This window comes from Dinoponera quadriceps, unplaced genomic scaffold, assembly GCF_001313825.1.
Source record: "Dinoponera quadriceps isolate SergipeBrazil2010 unplaced genomic scaffold, ASM131382v1 scaffold1565, whole genome shotgun sequence".
Lineage (NCBI taxonomy): Eukaryota > Metazoa > Arthropoda > Insecta > Hymenoptera > Formicidae > Dinoponera > Dinoponera quadriceps.
In genome coordinates, this window is record NW_014556124.1 from 886,711 (window position 1) to 909,817 (window position 23,107).

Genomic DNA, 23,107 nt, shown 5'->3' on the forward strand with positions numbered 1-23,107 from the left:
AAATCTTCTCTACTACTCCGGGGTTAAGAGAAACTTCTGTGCACATGAAAAATGTCTAAAAAAAATATAAGACGCCTTTCTCAGATGTCCTTAGGATATCTTTTAGAAATTCGCTGTGTGTGCGAGGATGCGAGGACGTGCACACAGACTCGTGGACAATGTAACAAGTAATATATATGTAGTATTAACATATACAGAGAGTGACTTTATTTTATATAACGTTATTATATTATATTTTACAATACAAGAAACATGTGGTGGACGTCACATAAATTTATTTTCAATACAGCCATTTAAAACAAATCAACTTTCGCCGCAGCATTCACATCGAAATCAAGTATGAACAATCACGCTATGTGCAATCACGTGTTACATTACGTTCATCGATCGAAATATCGGTAATACATCGCGGTTGTATGGCATTGTATCGAAGATGTGCGATTAACGCGGTATTGGAAGATCTGGAATAATTTGCGAATCACGCGAACGCGCTCGTAAGATCGGAAGTCGCGCACGGTTCCATTGTTTTTTTGTTTTTGGCAACGCGCCGTTTCATCGTGCGCCGTGGAAAGATGTACGTGCGTTCGTTTGTACTATGCGTTCCCGTTGAAAGCTTGCTTTTCTCGCGTATTTATAATTCGGATGGATCGAGACTGACTGATCGAGGCGGTGTGCGCGAAAAGTACGCAGGTGGCTTCGGCAGGATGAGATATTGTTACTTTATACATATTTCCCTGCGCGCACACGCGCAATTGGAGAGAATGTTGTTACCGGTATGTCCCATTTTTGATTGTTCGATCGTCGCACGGAAATATGTGAGCTTTACTCCGCGTAAAGCTCACATATGTATTATATACGTATGTATTTCTCTCTTTCTCTCTCTCTCTCTCTCTCTCGAACATCTGACACGCGAGACTGAAACAAACTTAAACGCCTCCTCGCCTCCCCGTAGGCGTACACAACACAGGTGCGAAATTGTAAATCAGTGATGTATGTATGTGTGTGTGGCTCGCTTATACGCAGAACAAGGAATCCAATGTGTTGCGTTTATATAGTCATAATATAGATAAATACTACATATCAAAATTTACAAATAATTTTTAAATCGATATAAAAAACAGTTTTTACTTAATCCTTACAGCTAGAGTCTCATAAAAAACATTGGAAGATGTTTTGATAAGTCTTATACTTGTTTTTCTTTTTTTTTCTCTCTTTTTGCGGAGATACCGTACTATAAAATCCGAAAGTTCTAGGTAGTACCTACGAAAAATGCAATACACATTCCTTAGTCGCTAAATGTAGTTTCTATACATTTCTCTCTTATGTAACAATAAATTAAGGTAAAACTCTTTACAATACTTAATTCTTAGGCGCTGGGAAATTTGTAAATAACTCGACAATGCAAATATATCTCTGCGAATGTAAGTACACGCTCTAAGTTCACGTCATTAACGTTATCTAAGGTGTTCTCAATTGTTGGAACGATAAAATTTAAATTTATCCGAGCGCCGCAGTCGCACGCGCGTAACAATCGCGGCGCAGATCTCTCTCTCTCTCTCTCTCTCTCTCTTTCTCTCTATCTTTCTCTTAATTGCAGTTTTAAGTACACGCCGTTCGATATCGCACTATCAAAACGATAGCTGTTTTGATTTTAAAGCTGATTCTCCTATTTCCTGCTCCGTGAGAGTAACTCATCAATACGCATCGCCGCGGATATCCATTAGTAATGCGCGTATATCGCCAATGAAACGCAATATAGAAGAAAAGATCGCGAGATTGCGTGAAATTTAAGAACACGAGCGATTGAGAGTTTCTCCGTGAAACACGGCGCGGGGCTTAATAGCAGGAACACACTTTCATGTATTCGCAAGGATTCCTAACGGATTCCTTTCATGTATTCGCAAGGATTCCTAACTATAATTTCTAACGGCAGGACACAAAATTGTTGCTGTTGCTGTCGTCGTCGTCGTCGGTCGTCGTCGCCGTCGTCGTCGTCGTTGTGAAAGCCCATATGTTACATGACGGTACAGCAGCTCTTCTCCGAGTGATTATCGCCCACGATTTCGCTAGTGTTCCCGGTGAAACGTTGAAAGTCATCGGTGCTGAGGTCGGAATTGGAGATGGACGAGACCGGCATCGGTATACCATTCCCGTTAGCGTCTAGGGAGCCACCGGATATGTGCCGATTCTGCGCCCGCTGCTTCTTCAGATCTGACAAGGATTTGACGAAAACAACGGACACGTGAATGTTGATCTTGCCGTTGTTATCGCCGGTATCGGCCGCGTAAATCGGCGCCGGTTGCTGGCCGCCGACCGTGGCTGAGTCAGGCCCTGTCACTGCTGTCAGGCAAACACGTAAATCCAATGTGCTACTTCACCCCGGTCAAGAGCGCCGACTTTTCGATCGACGATTATCGCCGCCCCTTTTCCGCCCCGCCACCTTAACCACATCCCCTCTCTCTATTCCTATGCACCGATCACAGTTAAAAGAAAAAAAAGAACGAGGGTGTCAGCTATTGAGAGACTCATGCGCCAAGCCTGACATGCGTTTTTCTCAACAACAAGCGTCAAACATTGAACGAAGAAACATTGCACGAAGAAGGACCATCATACGCACATCGCTGTACATACACAATGTGTCGCTAAACGATATCCAGTAACTGCGTTTCACGCAAGTAAAATCAATGAATATGTGTGTATATATATATATATATATGTATATAGAGAAACAGGAGCCAGGAGAAAGAGAAAAGAGAGAGAGAGAGAGAGAGAGAGAGAGAGAAGAGAAGAGAAAAAAGAGAGAACAGGGGGAGGGGGTGGGAAGAGAAAGAGAGAAAAGAGAGAACGGTAAACACACGGCCGTTACGTTACAGAGAACAGGAACAGCTGTTCAACGACTACGATATATCTGTGCGTTTTCGCATTTTAACTACGATGGAATTTCTTCCTTTCAATAGTATAGACTATTCGGTTCAAAGTATGAACTACAGACGGTCGGTCCGACTATACTTGCGCGTTACGTGTTATGTAGGCGAGACATTGGTGATCAATCTGTCATTGGTATTAAATAAGGAATGCTGAGATAATTCCAGGACAATTCATCTAGAGCGGCGATACCGTCCAGTGGAAGTGGAAGTAGAATGGCAAAGGTCCGTTGGAGATTTATCCACCACCAATGGCTTGTCAACACTATATCTGATATGTTTTCCTTTATTGTTCAAATTGACTACTTCGGATAATGGAGCGCGGAGTGACTCCTTTGTCACGCGCACTCGAGTAATGATAAAATGGATATAAAGCATTCGCTGTATAGATTAGCGGAAAATTCACTAACGGTTTCCCATACTAGATGTAGAATTTGCTCTGACGAGTAGTACATAAGAATTCAATATATAACTGTGATCAATTTCAGATCAATCCATGCTTTTTTTAGGCTCAGAATCCGCCCGTTGCACTACGAGCGCATTATCCGGCAAAAGTTTGCCAAACAGTAACAGTCTTCTAAGTATGTACTTATTCTAAAGAAGAAAAAAAAAAACTTGCACATGTGGCACAATATGTGTATAAAGAGTGTAGAATATCTGTCATCAATTCTACTTATCATGTGCCCTACTAATGTGGCGTGTATACAGTTCTCTAAATCGCCTGGACTCCAGTTTTCGTAAGAAAGTACGGAAACATCTCGACATACCTATAGTGGATATCGTCCATTTGATTATTTATTCTGTATTGCGCTTAATGTGGCCGCTAAGCTTTGCTAACGCGCGAGCCACGCGATGATGATGCGCTCAAGAAGCTAGTTAACCACTTAGGCCTTGCCAAAAAGACTCAGTGTATGTATATGTGTGTGTGTGTGTGTGTGTGTGTGTGTGTGTGTGTGTGTGTGTGTGTGTGTGTGTGTGTGTGTGTGTGTTGTGGAATAAAGCGTGAGTATATACTTTTGTGTGTGTGTGTGTTTCAATATGTGTTAGAACATTTTTAGAGAGAAAAATGCATCGTATATGCGCAGCACATGTAGATACTTTTGGTACATACACTATGAGCGAGTAACTTTCGGCAGAGTTTGCATCGTGACGTGTGTATGAATACAAAAAGGGTAACGTAATCGAATGCATCGTTACAAATCGTGAAATGTAATAATTAAAGAAATAGGAAAGTGACGTAGAAAACTAACCTCGCAATTATTCAGGAGCACGCAGTAGTGAAAAGAAAGAAAAAGCTGGTAAATAATCAACAGCTAACACAGTGAGTTCAACGGTGTACATTCATGGGGATCGATCGTTTTGCAAATTGATAGATATATCAATATAGTCTATACAGTCGGGATTGTTCGATTCTCCGGGATTACTTCCCATTTATTCTCTCTCATCGGTGTGTATAAAATTTTGCCTGTCAGCGTATAAAAATATAAAAAAGACCGTTTCTCCTCCGAGCTTGTTTCTCTTTCTCTCTCACACAGGCGTGCGCGTGTACGCGGCACGGTATATTTACGTACAGAGACGAGATATATTTCTATAATCACTATTACTTTCTCTCTTCTTTCCGGGGGTGATAATTCTCCGTTTATGTTCAACGAACGCACAACTTATAGGAATATTATTATGTACATTCTTCGGTCAAATCATATGCTCGGATATTAAACACACTCGTAACTTCGGCTATTATGGACTATGCCTCAGCATGTGATATACACGTATATATGCACGCGTGTAGATATATACGGGCAACTTTGGAATCTCACGATCGAGAGGTATATATACTTTCTGACGTCATTTTGCACAAAAGCTACCATTAACCACAGTATTCTACCGAACCACAACCAATGCAAGCAAGAATACATTTGGAATGTACCTGAATCTTTATCAACATCTTCGTGAAGGAAAGACTCGTTGTCTTTTCCTTCGGGGCCTTTTCGCACCGCTGGCGTCAGTGCGCTAGAATCAGTCTCGTGGTCCCCTACTTCTTGCGTACTATTCTCCAATGGTGGGATACTAGGCGTGGGAGCGCTAACGTACGTCTGAAATACATCTCGCTGCGATTAGCATACGATTATGCAGTAGAGCCGACCTTTAGCATTAATTTACATTACATCTGGGAAAAGCGGGAAATACTTCGAGTATCTTTAGGCGCGTTTAAGTTCGTCGTACCTGTTGCGCCTGTAACCTTAACCGAGCCTCTTCCTGAGCATCTTTCTTCGTAGTGAGAACCTTGTCCCGAATGGATGTCCGACGTACACTTTGCGTCCGCGTATTTATGCTCTGCGACCTGCGTACCCGTCGTCCTTGTGCTTCGCGAAGTCGTTTACTCTCTTGTTCCGTTTTCAGTTCCATTATCCTCTCCCTGATTTCCGGGTCTTCACATATGTCTACGGCGGCAGAGTGCAATTGCAGATGTGAAGAAAAGTAGGATTAATATACGTATATCGAAATGACCCGGTGAATCCTACCTGCAGGAGTCTCGTCGTGTTTATTCTTCGCGTTTAGATCAGCTCCATTTTGTACCAATAGTTCGAGTACTTCCAGCTATAATGTTGCAAAGAAAAAATGCATAAATATGCCAGATAAATATGTCACGAATGAGAATAAATTGGATCGAAACTTACGTGTCCCCAACATGCAGCTGCGTGAACCGGTTGCCACTTGTCGTTGTCTTCGACATCCGTCGATACATGTTGATCGAGAAGAAATTCCACGACTCTCAGGTAACCATTCGCTGATGCAATGTGGAGCTGCGATAAAAATAGTGGTTCAGCTACGCGTCTTAAGTATTATACAAATCTGTGTAGAAATAAAGATACGGACAGGCGTGGCGCCTTGATGGTCCTTGTATTCAAGATCTCCCCCCAAGGAAGCGATCTTTTGTAAATCTCGCAACATTTGAACCTCAGTCGATGCTCTCGTTTCATCTATTAATTCTTGGGTAACTCCTCGCCTCGCCATTTCTCCTGTGTTATGAGAATACGACTTATATAATTACAGCGCTTGTGTAATTAATAAACGCATCATATTCTAGATAATGTGAAGAACCCCGAAACGAAGCTTTCTCTTTACCTTCAATGCAATCCAGTGTTTTTTCATCCTCGCAAATGTCATACGGCATGTTGCCGTCCGCATTAACAGCCAATAAATTCGCACCCCTGGCGATAAGGTATTTAACTAGATGTAAGTGGCCACACGTAGCGGCGGCGTGTAACGGCGTCCACTTCTCGCTATCTTCCGCATTCACATTAGCACCGAATTCAATGAGTAACTTCATCATCTCTTCGTTGTCATCTATGCAACATTGGTGCAATGCTGTTAAGCCATCTTCGTTCGTCGAGTCTGGATTTACACCTTTCTTCAGGAGCCGTCTTACTGAAAGAAAAGAAAAAAACGGAATAAATGTCGATGATGCAATGCCGATTGACGGGCACACAAGCTTTAAGCAATACGCTTTAAGTAATACGCGTTATTTTTCTTTTTTCTTACCTTCATCGATATCGTTTCTCGCAGCTGCTTCCAATAACATAACACTATCACTAAAGTATATGTGACGTTTGTTACTCGTATGCCTGGTTTGGTGCCGCAACCATTCTTTTTCACGTTGCCTCCATACTTTTAATTGTTGAAGTCTACGGTGACGTGCTAAATGCAACCGCTCCTGTGTCGTCAGTCTTTCGACGTGTACCATTTCTGCTACTAACTCCGAGTGTTCCATTGTTAAATGCTTGTAATTTTTGCAGGTATATTTACCTGTACACAAAAAGGAGGAAACAAACCATCACCACTGACACAACCCATATTCCTGCTAAATACATATGTGTGCGCACATATACAACAGGTCTTTCTTATAACTGTATCAGAGAAACGAAGTAATTTGTTCCAGAATAGATGTATAAATGCGTAATAAATATTCACAATTAATATATCGGGTAAGGCCTTCACGGGACACATTTGGACATGTTTAAGTAAACGATCACACATTATAAAGACTGCAAAATTGTGCCGTGAAAGAATAATACGAAGCCAACAGCATTACCTTTACGCTTACAGAGCCACGATCTCATTCTCAGATAATTCAAGATTTTTTGATAAACACTTTTCTGATAAACACTGGATGTCATACTGGTATAATTAGGATTTTCACTTATTTCAACAATTCATGCGCGACACAACTGATCTCTCCTCAGTTATCTGACAGGAATGATAGCATATTTTAACCTGGTGCTCCAACAAACTTATCAAGCACTTAGGTAAGTAAACGCACAATATTTGCACAAATGTTTCTACACACGCTGACATAAAACTCTCCATGAATAGTAACATTGACTTGATGCTGGTGTGTGTTTCTTTTTTAAGAGTGTTTACAGAGAGTAGAGAGTTTTTTTTATAGAATATTCCCCGTTGGAAAGAGTAAAAAGGATAAATTTACACTCGGTAATTTCAAAGAGACACATTTATAAATAGATACGGTATTCAACTGTAATTAGCCATGAAGATTAAAGGTGATTAAAGGTTCTCTTGGAAAAATGTGATACATCCAGCAGATGATGTATAAATTTACAAGAAGAAATAAATATGTCAACTGCAAAAAAATCAAACTATAATATTAGCACACACTCTCCGTAATTAGATGTAGTACACCATACATTTTATTCTGAAATGCAGCTAAATTAGGTATCTTCACTCTGGCTGATATATAAGATCTTCGCGTTAAACACGTACATAGACTATATATATATCCACAGCACAGACTGTATACATAGTAGACTCTACCCTTAATCTTAACAAGTAATACACTACGTCATTGGGTGCCACCAAGAATGTACATATTTAGACACTCCAACCTTACCTTGACAAGGTAAGTTTTATGTCCCGGAGATAATATGTAAAAAACAAGCATCGTTTATTACTCACCCAACAAATGTATCAGGCTTATTCTTCCCGAAAGAGAAGAAAGAAAAAAAAATAATACGACGGGCAAGAATAATAAAAGAGAAGAGCACGAGCGACGAGAAAATTTAGTTAATTCATCAACTCGACGATCCTTTTAACTCCCAACACAATTCACTGCCATTTCATTAAGTCCTACGGCAACCTAGTAACACAAAATCCAACCGTAAAAGGCACACGGGAAGTACTCGCTAATTATTAACCGGGGCCGAGCGCCCAGCTCGCGCGTTACTTTGCACACAATCACCATGGAAAATTGGTCGATAGCATAATAATCCGCGCGTTCTCACGGGAATTCGTTCGACGCGCAGCACCTCGTGCGAGCCTCATCGCACAGGAACGATCAAAGAACGCGCACGCAATCGACGACACAATATCCCACAGCGAAACAACAACGTATCGCCGCCGCCGAGCGGATGTATTTTACTTCCTGCCAATTACATCGCCTGCTGGCGAGGTACCGAGAAGCCATCGCTCGTTCAAGGCCACAGGACTCGGCGTGTATCGCGCAGGATCTCGCTCTCTCGCGTCGGGCAGGCGTTCGCGGGTGCCGGCGGAAAGGAAGAGAGATGGAAATCGGCGAGACGGCCGAAAATCGACGAGTTTTTACTTACGTATGCGAGCGCGCGGCTAGACATGCGGCGGCGAAGGCGACGGTGGTCCGCTTTCCTTCTCCCCCTTTTCCCTCCGCGCTCGCGATCGTGCGAAAGCGGAATGTAACGAGCGGCGGCGGCGGCGACGACGACGCGGACTCTCGGACGCGCGACGACGTCGGCGATTCATTCACTTCGCGGTTTCCGCGCCTGTCCATCAGGGAGGATAACACGGCATAATCGGCCGCGCGCGCGACCGTGTGTTGCGACGGGCCGCGTGCGTGGGCGCGCGCGCGCTCACGCGTCTCACGAGATACGGTGCGCGGGCCACCTCTCGGTGGCGAGAACTCGCTCGCGTTCCTCGTGCTTGCCAGCGCGTGCAAGCCGCGGAAACGTCTACCTGTCGGCCGCCATTTTTAAACTACCTGCGAGAGATCGCGCCCGCGCACGCGCACGCCTTGCTCCGTCTGTCCGCGACCTGGCACTACCGTTCACCGTTCAGCCGGCCGACCGATCGACGACGGCGTCGGGCAGGAACGAGCGCGCGCTGGATCGCGCGACGCGCCGCGCTTCCGTCTCGCCCGTCGCGACGATCGCATTCGCTGGCTGCGAATCAAATCGATTGCGTAACCGCTCTGCATCCAGCCGGTCGATAAGGCTCTCCCTCTTCCCGTTTACGCCGAGCGCGCGACCTCGCGCTCGGAATTCCCGATCGCCGACCAGCTGATCGGCGCGCGAGACGGTACTTGAGGATCCCGGAACGCGGAGCGTTTCCCGACACATTTCTTCCTCCTTCCTTGCGACTGTGAATACTCAAGCCTCGTCTACAACGCCCTCGCAGGGGAGTGGACGGGGTTCACTTGAAGCTGGGAGCACTTTCGGAAGAATATGATTGGTCTGCACGGTGCTTCGAAGGATCTGCAGCGCGAAGTGGATCTCACCTGCACGACCGCATTGTAGACGAGGCTTCACCGCGCGCTCTCTTGTCCTCCGTACTTGAACTCGACATGCTATGCGCGTCCGCGTAATTAGTTTCTGTCAAATTACGAGTCGCCCGAGAACGCTGCGGAAACGCGCGTCCGTCATCGCGTCCGCGATGCGCGCTTCTGCACGGTGACTCATTCCTGCAATTTTCATTCGTCATTCATGCAATGTTGCGATTTCGAGCCCACGCATGCTAAACGTTCTTTCTCCTTCGCTACACTATACAGAGACGCCTCCGTCCATCGGCGAACGACACGAGTGTGCGTTAACACGTCTGGATAGACGAAGCGTGTGTGTGTGTGTATGTGTGAACGGTGGAGGAAAAACGCTAGCGTGCGCGAGCTTGAATTCACGGATCTATTATTGGTAGTATGTGATCGCGCTCGATATCAATCCTCGCGTCATCACCTCGCTCTTAATCCGGCGCGAGCAGATAAGAGTCCGCCGGCAAAGCCAGTGTTTTATCGCGGTGCTTCCCCCCACGACGCTTCGCCACGTGTTTCCCTCGCTCGAGCGGCCTTGGGCTCATCTCTCGTCTCCGGATTATCCTCGGTTATCCGCCGATATGGAGGGGCCCCGAGATTGTGTTGGCGGGGCACATCTCGCGGTCGCGTCGGGCGTTTTTGCGACCACCGGCAGTCTCTTGGGCAAGCTCGCCGGTGGCGCTGACGCATCGTCGCTGGTGAGTTGGCGGTAAAATTTGAATCCGCTCGCGCCGGTGAAAGTCGGCAGCGTGAACAGGCTGGCCGCGGAACCTCCATGATCTCTCTCCCGTTTTCTTCACACGCAGAATTCATAACCGTTATCGGCGGCCGTGCGCATTGCTTTTCGCAATCGCGTAACCTCGAGATTAACGCTCTCTCGAGCGGCGTTTTATGCGCAATCGGGCGCACCATTGTTGCGCTGCCTCGTGGCCACATGGCCGCACTCGCGAGGAGAGATCTCGCGAATAAAGCAGCGGCATCGAATCGTATCATTGGTACGGTAAATAGGTTAACGCGTTTTTCTCGAGTTTCATGGGGAAAAAAAATTGAGAGAAACTGAAACGAAGCGTGGGCGCAACGAACTACATTATAATGCGCCTCCGAATGCGGTTTATATTTCCTTGTTGACAATTTCAAACACACAGATCACTATTGTGCAATTTTTCTCCTCTATGCATGCAAGAAAGCGAGTGTCTGTCTTTAAGTTTCAACGTAAAACAAATGGTCAAAAGTTTTTTATAACATCAAAACGCACAATATTAATCATACATAATTATGTATGATTAGTATTAAATAATTATGCATTGACAGATTTCATATATAATTTAGTATGATTATGAAATAGTTGTATAGAGTTATACATGATCATGTATGAAATATTTTTTGACGGGAATTATTATCCAGGTCCTGAGTTTTTTGCGCAAATCCTGCCACGGGCAATCATGAAATCCCATATGGATTCCCTATATGGATTTCCACTTGATTTTTTTCAACCGGATTTTATTTAATTGCACGGAAAGAGGTTCGCAGAACACATCATCGATTAAATTGAATTAAATTGTTTCAATAATTAATCAACTCGATTCTTAATGCGGATTAACTTAAGTAATTAATACGATTTTGCGCACGGTCGATGCAACGGAGAACGCTTACACCGTATTATCGTGTAATTTTCATCGAAAACATTCGTAAACAATCCGCCACAAAAGCCGTAAGGCGAGACCTTTAAACCGTTGCTCGTTTTATCCTTTTCTTTTTTATCGATACGCGTTAACACGGTGTATTTGAGCATGATTTACGTAGCGTACGGTAAACGTAGCGTAAATTGTTTGCTCGTTTCAATACAAGATAGATTCATGTCGCATTAAATGAGCGAGTTATATTTCTCTTTTTGCCGAAGCTGTCCTTGTTGCTCAAAGGAGCGCTTCTGGTTCTTATGATCACGTCCAACACCGTGGGATGTACGTTTTTTGTCAAAGCACTTCACGGCAGCGGATCCTCATTGCCGGTGACGGTCGCCAGTGCAGCGACGAATTATGTTTGTTCGGTGAGTTGTTAAATGATCATAATTAATCTTACGAGAGTACCGGATCTCCCCTTCATCGAGTCGGGCGAATCGGTCGGATTCTCGAAACCACCGTCGCCGCCGTCTCGGAAAACCCGTCCCTCTGAGAATACGCGAGACGACGAGATATATTCATGCCAACTACGTCTATTCGTCTACGCTCTACGGCGGGACTAATATACATTTCCGTGCGTCGGCTCGCAAAGAGTGAAAGTTGTTTGGCAAACTAGACGCAATTCCGCGAACATGCACAATGCGGTCATAGCAATTATATGTAGACAAGTTACGTGGCGATTGAACGAGAACGATATGATGCATGTACTATTGAAAGGCAATCTCGATGGCTGTTACATTGTGCGCGAGGAAGCGCGCGTATCGGAATTATAAAACGACAAATAGTAATATTATATATTCATGCCGGCGTTTCAACGATATTCTCATTCTCTCTCTCTCTCTCTCTCTCTCTGAGTGCACCGTGAGAACGAATATTATTTTGCATTTATGCAGCAAATATTGATACCCTTATTCAGGAAGAGAGACGTGGTGTCTCGTTAATTAAGCGTAATCCGACGTGAATGTTTTATGTAATTTTATTGCGCTCTGTAATGACATTGTTTCGCAATTCTTCGCGGAAATCGCGTTCAATTCCCACACGTGTTCGCGCGCGTCGCTGAAACGATATGCCGTATATATCGATTGTCGGCGCGACAAGTTAAACATTCACGAGATTAAGTTTCGGTGCGCGACGTATAGGCGCTTTAAGTTAAGAGTGTCACCGACTGGCATCCTTCGGAAAATAAGAGTGCGGTTATAAATCCGTCGCGAGTATATCGCGATACTGCGTGTATGTATGTTAGGTGTGCCAAACACGTGGCTCGCGAATAACGTGCTCATCGATCTCCGATATCTTACGTTTCTTTCATTGCGGTCTCTCCCAAGCGGTCCTGTGATGCAAGAATATCGGAAGACTTTGCGAAGAGAGGCTTCGTGGACTCTCATCAATCAGTCGTAAAATCATAAAGTCATCGTAAGGAACGTTAACTAAATATTTCCCGCTTTTCGTTCGAAGGCTCTCGTAGGTTTCGTCGTCTTTGGCGAATCGACGTCGTTGGCTTGGTGGTGCGGCACTTCCTTGGTACTTCTCGGCTTGGTTCTGACCTGTTATGTTCCCGACGAGAAGGGTACTTCCGCCGTTGAGAAGAAATTGAAACAACAGTAAACCGGCGACGGGCACTTTCGCGCTAAAAGCCAAAGACGGGGACCATATAAGATGAGACGACGCTGCTCACTCCCGCTTTCGTATTGATATCGCAAATATTTATCCTATCCTCACATCAACATCACGGATAAAAGCGATTGACGGGAGACCGGATATCGTCGATGAATCTTGATGTACAGAACCGAAGTATTAATAGCGATTAATTACTAAAATGCAAGACGTATTATTTGTTATTAGACATATGTATCGGTGTAATTGCACGCATGTTGAAAATTATTATAAATAACGACCTAGCTTTCCCTTATTCTTTACATTTATAGTGAATCTTCTACGTAAGAGGAGAATAATTTTAGAGCGATGTTCGTCGATGTAATCGTTCCCACATATATTTTAAGAGATGACGTATAATATGCGCATATATGACATTATATTATTAGCTTGAACAGTATGACACACACACATACACGGCGTCTAATTTGCTGTGCGCGATTTCGAGAGAGACAAAAATATAAATAATTTTTATCTGATCGTACAGAAATATATTCCGCACTCTCCTTCCGTTTAAAGAATCACTCGAGAGTGGATTAATTTGAAATTCAGATTTAAAGAACTTCATAGTTGGAGGCGTACATATTTATGTGGAAAACCATAAGAATGAAAAATAAAAGTTAATTATTTTCCAAGATATGCGGGGAAATATAGTTTTAGGAATGAAAACTGATATTAAAAAGACAGAAATAAACTCGCACAAGCAAGGTTATCCGCATTTTTTATATATAGTCAAGTAAAATATAAGATGTGTACATATATGTTTATATTATTTGAAACTTGTACGTTTTTTTTCTTTTTCAAAGAAAGCTTGATAATCCAATGTTAATCGTAACCATAATAAATAACCATAAAATTAACATAGATAATTAAGCACTGCGACCATTTCTTTTTACGTTAGCAATCACGTATAATATTTTTGTACTTCGGCCCGTAGAGAGATCGGATGAATTTCATGCTGGGATAAGAGGAGAGAAGCGGATCCCTAAAAATCCAAGTCTTTCGAGTTGCGCTTGTTCTAGCATGGCAAAGTGGGTCTTCGTACCTGTAGTAGCACCGAGTAAGGGCCTACGATGAGGGCAAAGAGTATATTGCCGCTAGTGTCACTCGAAACACACTAACACGATGCTATCCTTCCTCATTCAGTCGTCGAGTGGGTAACATTTTACAGGAGCGCATTGACGAGATAAAATTACCATGGCGAGCAAATTATACGATATCGTTACCGTTGTGTGACCCACATTGTATTTGACATATGTTTGTAAGGTTATCATCCATATTTATATGGCACGTACTTTATTTTATACAATACATACGCGTACAGGTGTTATCACCTGTGTATTTCTGTACCAAAGGGAATATTTAATTTCCCGTTTATTAAATAAATAATAATAATAATTACGAGGCTTCGGGGAGTATCCTCGTTATTATCGAAAGGAACGTACCAAACGCGTTGTAAAACGAGACGAATATATTTCATTCCAGCGATTTTTAAAGGAGTGGAAGGCACACACATGAAATCGGTAATGAAGACATGGACCATTTTCTTTCTCTCTCTCTCTCTCTCTCTCTTTCTCGCGGACGATATAATGCCATTGTCGAGATATCGACGTTTTATTACCTCTGCGATCCTCTTATCTACCTGTTCATGCGACTTTTCACGAGCCGTGTGGCCACGCTGCAGCGACGTGCGGGCGAGGCGAGTGAGAAAAGAGCGGGAAGAAGGCGCTCTGCTCGGCGGATACGAGCGCCCATTCAAGGATGATCGCGTGGTCTCGCAGCCTGTAGCCGAACGGCATTCGCCGTTTATGACACAAGCGTAGCCCAGTAGCCCGTATGCGAGTCCTACTACACTAGATTTCCGGTTTGTGGGGCAGGGTCGAGGGGTAGGGGCCAGGGGGTGGCCAGGAGGGGCCAAAGGGTAGGGGCGCCTTTATCGAGCGGCTTCTGCGCGAGCCCGACGGCGACGCCGGCCATCCCCGGCGTCCTCGACTACTTACCCTCAGGGGCGGATTATGAACGGTGCAGGCCGAGGGTGGATCCCGGAACGCGCAGGTGGAAACACAGGGTCAAACAATACCGCGGAGAATTTCAGGTCTTCACCACTGGTCGAAACGACAGTCGAGGATCTCGCGGCGAAAGTCTGTCTCGACTCCTCCGAGATCTCGCGGGGATAAGGCATTCCGGTCAGAAGTCGAATCGCTTAATCCGACCGTGTCGGACCCCTCCTTCGGACCTCCGCGCTTTACGTTCGCCCTTTCGCGGCGTCACGGCGAATCCGAGATTTCCTCGCCTTCGACCTCGCCTACCTCGTGGCAATGAATTCGAACGGGATGCGCAGATTCCCGCGGGCGAGACGTGAGAGAAGGACGACGACGACGTCAGCCGCGTCCGCAGCGTCGCGATCGCGTACGAGATAAGAGAAAGTAGGTTGGCTCGATCCTCCTCTTCGATAACCGGCAGTTATCGATAACCGGGCGCCGCGGAACCCGATGCTCGTATCTCGCCCGTCATACGATCAGTTAACCTAACTCGCTCGCGGGAAGGGTCTGTCTCTCTCTCTCTCTCTCTCTCTTCCTTTCGGGACGCGGTATACCGCAGGACGTCGGTTTGATCCGGGAACATTGTCCAGCACCGCAAACAATCGATCGTGGTGCCGCGACAGTTTGAGGGCTTAAGGTGTCCGCCTTCGCGTATCGTTGTCTCCGTCAACATTAGCGACGACTCTTCCCTGCCTCCACCGTCCGTCGTTCGCCCCGGGTTGATCTAAGGTGATTCTCCCCCAGGACCGAGCTGCCAAGGGAATCCCGGCGTAAAAGGAGCCGCGACACATCGAAACCGGCAACACGCATTCGAGCACGGCTATTCGCGCAGTGATAGGATCTACCCCACTATCCTGCACGTTGCTCCCGCGTAGCGGTTTAGCCCCCCCCCCTCCCACTTTGCGTGCGCCTCTCTTCCTCTCTTCCTCTCTCTCTTACTCACCGCCCTCTTCGTGTACTCTTCTCGTTCCCACTGGGGAAACCCCCTGCGTCCGCTCCTTGCGCGCTGCTCGCCCCGAGAGCGGGGTAGTTTTCGTACGACGCGCCCTTCCGTCGAGTCGTCGAGGGTGAGAAAGAGAGAAAGAGAGGGCGACACACACGAATCGCGCTGCAATCCGGTGCACATCTGCTGCAACCGTGTGTGACAGACGGCTGAAAGTGCGACCGAACGATGGGATTAAAGAGGCGCGATCCGCCGCTTGCGACCGCGTCAGCGACAGCGACGGTGGCGAACCACCACCTCGGGAATTACCCGCGGAAGTAGTTGAACGTGGCACCAAGCGTTTTCTCCGTGTCTCGGCTGCTCCTTCGGAGGGAACGTCGGCAACGTCGAGAGGGAGGGAGGGAGAGAGAGAGAGAGAAAGAGAGAGTGCAACGAGCTAATCCGTGATAAGGGAGGAGAGCTATTGCTCTCGGAGGACCTACACCTCCCACAGTGTGTCCTCTTTCCGCGACGTGGTTCGAGTGATCCGATGATCCGTGTGGATTTTGCAGGTGCGTCTCGAACACTCCTGGATTTCTTCCGTCGGAGCTTCGTTCGGTCGAACTCAGTTGATTAAACATTGGGATGCGTTTTTATGTGTGTACACGTGAGCGCGACATGTCTCTCGTTTGTCTCTCCGTGCGAACGTCTCGCGCTTTGATCTCGAGCACGAATAAATGTTCTAATGTCGCCCATTGCCGTTTAATCATCTCGTCTCTTTGCATTGAGATATATTCGACAGACACGGGGCCGTTGCATCATTTATAATATAGCTATAACTTTTACCTTGATTAAAAGATAAATCTCGATATGCACGTATTTCGCGAGGATCAAAGAACAACCGGGGTGACCGTAGGCGGCCTTTGCCGGATAACGGATGAAAGGAATTTTAACGAAATGCGTCTCTGGAGCATTCAATTTTAATGAATTAATTTTGTGCGATTGCCACGAGGAAAAAATTTACTGTAAAAACGCTCTCCATCGCGGGAGACAGTTTCCGATTCAACGGTTACGATTGGTTTCCACTTAATTTTCTACCCGGACGTATATATCGGATCGCCGTTTTATTTTAAGAGTAGGTCAACATCGCCAAACACGCTTTTAAGCGCGCGACTCTATTTAATTTCTCACTGGTGGATTTATAAATTCCACTCGGCGGCGAGTAATATGCGGGATATTAACAAATACTGAGATAGCCGGCTGATCGGATGTTCGACGGAGATTTTCAAGATTATCCATTGTATATTTGTATGGCCTATGGTCTGGCAACTTGTGCGTGGCGATATGTGTGTACGTGTAGGTTAATTTGTCAACGATCTTTTAAGAAACTCTTGAGTAAAGTTTTGTGACAGACCAGATGATTTATCAATAATAAACAATCTTTTCTTTCTCCTCCAACTTTTTTTAAGCTTTTTATCTAAAACCAAACTCTCGATTATTAATTTATCTCGCACGATCTTGGCATCAATGTGAGTTCATCAATTAATGTTTCAGAAATTTATGTGGCATGATTCATCTGTTACGTTGTGAAATTTTTCATTTTCACACCTTAAATATTCTCTCCTCGTAAACTCTTCGAACAACAATTCTTTACATTGTAATTACGGGTTTCTTTAACTGGTTCATACACTTCGTGCTTACTAAACGACGACGTGGTATCGAGTTACGAGGTCATCGTGGAGAGTCCGCGAGCTGTCATTGCAATTAATATAACTTCCAACCACGTCGATAGAGTTTCAACTTTTCTCTTGGCGGTCGACCAAACTAATACCTTCAAACAGAGAATGCGAGATTCTTTAGACTTTTACCCTTAGCGGTGCCGCAATTACATCGATATCTATCTATCTATTTATTGCACGCCACTTTATCAAAAGCGAACGCTTTTAGCTTTTTGCCAAACTGAAACGTCGCGGAAGTCCATCTTGCGAGCTTGAAATCAAAGTGCTGTCTCTGTATCGCGGTGTTTTGCTGCCGAATAACAAAAATATGCTATACGTCGGCGGTGGGCCAATATATTGGATTGGAATTTACATAAACGCGTACAGCCTGTGCCGTCATACCCGCGATTCGAGCGACAAAAACATATCTATTACCATGCACCGTTTTGGCTATGGAAGCTCTATTTTTCTGGCACGAGACAACAGTCTCGGAGACCTTGACGCTAATTTGATATACGGTCACGGAATTGTGTAATTAAATCTTTTCGGAACACGTCCGAATAGTAACGACGAGTGTTCCCTTTCGTAATCTCGTATTGCCAAATGTTTGGAAATATTCCGTTAAAAAAATTTCTCGACTAAAGACATTTTAAAAACATTTTGTGTAAATAACAGCCTACTGAAATTTCTGTGTTACTTTAACAAGGTGAACATGTTAAAATGTAACATCTTAACAAGATGAATGCGTTAATTTAACATATATTTGTGTACTTTTTAATATATTCCCATGTTAAAGTAACACCAAAATTTCGGCGGACTGTTATAATAATTAGAAGCATTTACGCATAAAATTCCCCTGTACTTCCACAAGATTAACCACAAGGGTTAATTACGAGATTTGTTTTCGTTTAGGAGCGGAAACACCAGTACTATCGGCAAAGTAGGTTAACGTACCTACCAGGTAGCCGAGTCCTTATAATCCATTTCATTGATTTTAAAATAATCGATAAGCGTGCTGGTGGTTCTTTAAACCTCATCTCCTGCCTTTTTATTTTTTGAGATAATGCCAGCCGTTGTTCGTAATGGGAATTGATCTCCGTATATAATAATTTCTTGCGGGCAAGGAAGAACTATTATTTTTTGGGCAATCCCGCGACGACGCGATTGTCCCGGCATAATTCCAAGGGTGACGTCGATCGTTCGTGAGATGAAATTTTTTTAGCAAATCACAGCAGCAGCTATTCATCCATTTTCAAGACAATTATTGAGACACGTACACACATGCATCCCACACATGGGGCGACAATTTATCAATAACTTGTCCCACTTTCTCGAAAGAACAAGCGACACGTTTCCTCTTTCGAGCGAGGTAATCGTGCCGCGTATCGCTGATCGATACTCGAGACAAATTTTCTCCTCTCCCGCTATTTTCGTTGCACGATATCTCGACGCCTTTAACTGACAACTTTTTTTCCCGCAGTATTGAAGGTACTGCGTCATGATTACAGGCGAGTCCCCGGAGACAGCCCTATTTCGCTCAACGTAGAGCTCTAAACCGAAAAGCCGATTGCTCCGGCGCTCGCGTGCAAAAAAGCACGCCTAAAACGCACGCGCTGTATTTCCCGTCCGTGTTGTGCGCTCCGAGGCGGGCGAATCCGCATATAAATGGGATCCATCCCGTCGGGTAGACTGTACGCAAAAGTCGGAAGTACTTCGATAAAGAGGCGAGGAAAAAATGTCATGAATTTCAATGCTCCCTCGCGCCACGAGAATCGGGACAAGCCGGCGCGCTAAAAGACACAGCCTCGTTCTGCGCGGAGAAGATGCGGAACACGTTATCGAGAGGGACGATCCTGTATCGCTTAGTTGCGAGTGATAAATGAGAGCGCGCGAATTATCGCACCGCCGGAAAGAAAGTTCAGATAAATTCCCGAATAACGTCACACGCAAACACACACGCAAAATCGCTGGAGATGCTAACGCAACCGATGATGACCGAGGCGAGCGTGACGAATTACCAAGAAGAGAAACGACGACGATAAGACCGCGAATGCCGGAAGGAAAGGTCGATCGAGTCGCGAGCCACGTGGTCCACGCGTTCCTAAGCTATATTCGAGAGCTATACCGTCGCCGGCGTATACGAGCGAATGCGCGGCAGTTTAATGGAGCTTCGGTCTATACCGCGGAGGATGGTGCTCGACGAACAATACCGCTCTCTCGCCGATGAGAATCGTATCGTATCGCCGAGGAATAAGTTCAAGAGGCTCGAGATGACGGCGGCCAGCGGAAGGCTCGTGCGCGATTCGCGCCTTTAAATCGATAACACTTCAGCACGCGCTCGTCATCGCGGCAGCATCATGGGGAATGGCATGAACAAGGTGAGAAACTCGCGAGAGGAGCCGCCTGTCGCACCGAAAGAACAAAGTGCTAAGGTAAAAGGAGTGCCGGAATAACTATTTTATTCGTATCAAGTGAATATTTAGTAAATATTGAATGCAGCGCTTTTCTTTTTTTTTCTTTCAATGATACTACATTCAAGTGATATTTACTTGATCCAAGTGAAACAATTACTCCAATGCTGTTCAGCGAAAGTTTACTTGAATGCGGCACCTTTTTGTCTTTCTGTGCGTTGTTATCGCGATTCGTCGCGGCAATCGCGAGAGAAGCCCATCTCTCATTTTTTACACACATGTGTGTGTTGTCTCAATATTACACAATGGCGTGTTGGGCGCTCGGCCGTTCTGATAGATAAAACGATCGAGATGCAATCGGATCGTTCTTGTTCTTGTAAAACAGCTTTTTGTAAACAGCAGATTCCTTATCTAATTACGCTTGATAAATTGTCCATTCCTTCACTCTTTTGCTTCGCTTTTATCATGTTAATACACGTGACGGGCTGCTCGTCACGAAGAACGATTGTGTTTCCGAACGACAGGACCCGGCACTCTGTTTCTGTCGCACATGCAAATATCATTGCTCAATGTTCAATCATCTCGACGAAGGTAGAGCGACAGAAATTGCCGATAGAAAAAGGAAGAGTTACATCGCTCGGTTCCTCGGTAGTCAACATCCGTTATCCTTCACCTTCCTTGACGACGGTTTTATCCCTCAATCGTGCCTTCTCCGAGGCAACCGCGTCCTTTTCGTCGCTTACGATGTAATTCGCATTCGAGACGATCCTCTCGCGAGTGTCGGCCCCGTCAGCATCGACGTGACGTTTAATTTTCCCATTCGCACCAGGTAGCTCCCGGGGTCGGATCGAGCGCGATCCTTCGACAGAAGACGAGGACGTGAGGTATCGAGAACACCTGAGCGAAAGCACGGTCCTAGACGGACCATGCGAGATCGAGATGTTCCTCGGGAAACGTTCGAGAGGGCTTCGACGAGTTCGGGCGCGCGGGTGGCGGCTTTGATGTCACCGAGCGGATGAGATCGCAATCTATGCGACACCGACGTCTCGTCCGGGCGATCGATGCCCCGACGCTATCTTCTGCACGTTGCCGTGAATCGCGCAAATACACACACACACACACACACACATTTATACGTCGGGAGACCAACTACGAGCGATCGAAATCGCATTTTCGTCGCGTGCCAACGCCGCCGGCACGACAGCCTGTTTATTCGTTTTTGCTCTCCACTCAACGGGGCGAGCATGTCGCCCTCTTTTTTTTCTCTCCCTTTCTTTCTATTTTTTTTTTCGCCTGCTGTTCTCGGGATCGATCGATCACGAGACGACAGACAGCCGTCAGGCACTCTCGCCGGCGGTCTCGTCGAGGAGAGCCACGACCCGGTCGTTCTCTCCCAACTAAATCAACGCGCGACGAGAGCGCGATGAAGGATCCCGCAAGGGGTAACTGTGATAAGAGCAACGAATGAAATTAATTCGTGAGGGGATTAAGACTGACGGGGAAAATGGAATATTTTCATGGTAGCGCGGCTCCGCAGGAACAAACGTCAGACTCGAATTGTTAATGAGCTCGCTGCGGGATTGCTTCTTTTAATGCGTCTCGATTCTCATTCGATCCTCCGAAGTGTGAAACTTGTTTCAATAGACGGAAGGGACGCTGAGAAAGAAGATATTTTTTCCGTTCGATCGGACTCTCGTTAAACAGAATCGACTCGGTACAGATGAAGGCATCCGCAAATGGTAAATGACAAGTGACGGACGTTCGCTAGCTCGAACGCTACCTTCCATTGAAAATTCAATATTTGTCAAACGGGGTAAGTTAATCTAAGATTACGGTGCCCGGCTCGACGCCCATCACGAATCCATAACCGCGTTTGCATACCTCCGTCGCGGACCTGACCCGGATTTATCGCTATCGTCGCCGTCGTCGTCTTCGTCGTCCAAATAATCTTTCGCCAAACAGAATGCCGTAAAGAGACGGTAGCATTTTAAATTAGAGCCGCGGGGGAAGAAGTGACGAAGACATCGCGCGTCGTCTCGGTTCATTCAACGTGTCTATTTAGGGTCACGGTCTTTTCATACGTTCTATAGAGGCTTTTGGTTACAGGGTATCTGTTAGGCGAGACGCGTCGATTTGAATATTAATTAAAGAGCCGCCATGAGAATCCCGGCTTTCGCAACCTCGCCTGAGTTAACGTTTATTTGATGTGTTGGCAGGTGCTCCCTGGTCTTTACGTAGGTAATTATCAGGACAGCAAGGACGCCGATCAATTGGAGCGTTTCGAGATTACGCACATTTTGGCCATCCACGACACGGCCCGTCGTTTACATTCGGTGAGTATGCGAAAAATGTGCTCACGCATGCACGCCTCGTAAACGGAAAGATAGGATCCATCACACAGCGAAACATGCAAATTTCTGGCCGAAGCCTTATTCTACTAATTTCAGAATTATAAAGAACTGCTGACATATTTGAATAGTTTAATGTTCGGTCTATATAATGGCAAACTCAGTTATGCCTTAACTATTTCTGTTTCCCTGTGGGAAATTTACAAACCTGAATAATGTCGTATAAAGTATTCCAGCGCACACGTATTGGTTGCAATTACGGACCTATTTGGTGGACTGAAAAAAGTATCAGTCACGTTTAGGGTTTTCACCGGAAGTTTGAGTGTCTCGCTCTGCCGTGCATCATTTATATGTGAACGCAACAATGCGAAAATCACTCTTGTTTTGTAGGACAAACATTACTTGTGCATCTTGGCGGCCGACAGTCCCGATCAGAACTTGTCGCAGTACTTCTCGCTGTGCAACGACTTCATTCACGCCGCCCGTCTTCGCGGCGGAAACGTTCTGATTCATTGGTAGATATAAGTTTCGTCGCATTGAGCGCGCAACCGCGCTGTATTTCGAAATTCGGCGTAGAATTCACGATTCGTCGAGAGTGTCCTCGTGAATCTTCACGGAGATAACCTTTTCAGTCTGGCGGGAATGTCGAGGAGCGTGACGGTGGCGGTGGCCTATATCATGAGCACCACCAATCTGTCTTGGAAAGAGGCGCTCAAAGTCGTCAGGGTGGGCCGTTCCATCGCGAACCCGAACGTCGGTTTCCAACAACAGCTCAAAGACTTCGAGTCCAGCCGCTTACAAGAGGTACGATAAAATCGATACGATTTCCCCTCCCCCCCCCC

The 23,107-nt window shown here is 45.6% G+C and overlaps 3 protein-coding genes across 13 annotated transcripts in view; 2 read left to right on the plus strand and 1 right to left on the minus strand.

Moving 5' to 3' along the window:
* Nucleotides 1-184: 184 nt before the first annotated feature.
* On the minus strand, nucleotides 185-14,910 carry LOC106746820 (protein phosphatase 1 regulatory subunit 16A). 8 transcript variants are annotated; one of them, XM_014623878.1, is made up of 9 exons: nucleotides 14,825-14,910; nucleotides 6,468-6,731; nucleotides 6,051-6,353; nucleotides 5,802-5,944; nucleotides 5,603-5,728; nucleotides 5,447-5,522; nucleotides 5,148-5,365; nucleotides 4,852-5,017; nucleotides 185-2,340 (listed from the first exon to the last, which is right to left on the minus strand). In XM_014623878.1, the coding sequence occupies exons 2-9, from the start codon at nucleotides 6,694-6,696 to the stop codon at nucleotides 2,015-2,017; spliced, it is 1,587 nt and encodes a 528-aa protein (XP_014479364.1). In that variant the 5' UTR covers nucleotides 6,697-6,731; nucleotides 14,825-14,910; the 3' UTR covers nucleotides 185-2,014. The 8 variants fall into 8 exon arrangements, with proteins under 8 accessions (XP_014479364.1, XP_014479363.1, XP_014479361.1 ...); XM_014623877.1 differs by lacking the exon at nucleotides 14,825-14,910 and adding an exon at nucleotides 9,466-9,550; XM_014623875.1 differs by lacking the exon at nucleotides 14,825-14,910 and adding an exon at nucleotides 8,546-9,449.
* Nucleotides 9,579-14,638, plus strand: LOC106746822 (transmembrane protein 42). Of its 2 annotated transcripts, XM_014623882.1 has the most exons (4): nucleotides 9,579-9,637; nucleotides 9,736-10,190; nucleotides 11,393-11,539; nucleotides 12,627-14,638. In XM_014623882.1, exons 2-4 carry the CDS (start codon nucleotides 10,074-10,076, stop codon nucleotides 12,774-12,776), a joined length of 414 nt encoding a protein of 137 aa, XP_014479368.1. In that variant the 5' UTR covers nucleotides 9,579-9,637; nucleotides 9,736-10,073; the 3' UTR covers nucleotides 12,777-14,638. The 2 variants fall into 2 exon arrangements, with proteins under 2 accessions (XP_014479368.1, XP_014479369.1); XM_014623883.1 differs by lacking the exon at nucleotides 9,579-9,637 and having other exon boundaries at nucleotides 9,794-9,877.
* Nucleotides 14,911-15,229: 319 nt separating the features above from the next.
* LOC106746848 (dual specificity protein phosphatase 15) overlaps nucleotides 15,230-23,107 on the plus strand; it is a 9,038-nt gene continuing 1,160 nt past the window's right edge. Inside the window, exons 1-5 of one of the 3 annotated variants that reach the window (XM_014623935.1) lie at nucleotides 15,230-16,360; nucleotides 18,987-19,884; nucleotides 20,747-22,250; nucleotides 22,656-22,780; nucleotides 22,898-23,069. In XM_014623935.1, coding sequence (XP_014479421.1) covers nucleotides 22,122-22,250; nucleotides 22,656-22,780; nucleotides 22,898-23,069 — 426 coding nt within the window. In that variant the 5' untranslated portion in view covers nucleotides 15,230-16,360; nucleotides 18,987-19,884; nucleotides 20,747-22,121. The remainder of the gene's footprint in view (nucleotides 16,361-18,986; nucleotides 19,885-20,746; nucleotides 22,251-22,655; nucleotides 22,781-22,897; nucleotides 23,070-23,107) is intronic. The other 2 variants (XM_014623933.1, XM_014623934.1) reach the window with 2 other exon arrangements.

Bases quoted from the DNA above. Each gene is read 5' to 3' on its own strand.
- LOC106746820 (XM_014623874.1), bottom strand. From the start codon at position 7,102: ATGACATCCAGTGTTTATCAGAAAAGTGTTTATCAAAAAATCTTGAAT. The intron at 6,732-7,017 runs GTAATGCTGTTG...TTTTGTGTACAG, and splicing joins GTGGCTCTGTAAGCGTAAAG to GTAAATATACCTGCAAAAAT. The intron at 5,729-5,801 runs GTCCGTATCTTT...TTTTTATCGCAG, and splicing joins ACCATCAAGGCGCCACGCCT to CTCCACATTGCATCAGCGAA.
- LOC106746822 (XM_014623882.1), top strand. From the start codon at position 10,074: ATGGAGGGGCCCCGAGATTGTGTTGGCGGGGCACATCTCGCGGTCGCG. The intron at 10,191-11,392 runs GTGAGTTGGCGG...TTTTTGCCGAAG, and splicing joins GCGCTGACGCATCGTCGCTG to CTGTCCTTGTTGCTCAAAGG. The intron at 11,540-12,626 runs GTGAGTTGTTAA...TTTCGTTCGAAG, and splicing joins CGACGAATTATGTTTGTTCG to GCTCTCGTAGGTTTCGTCGT.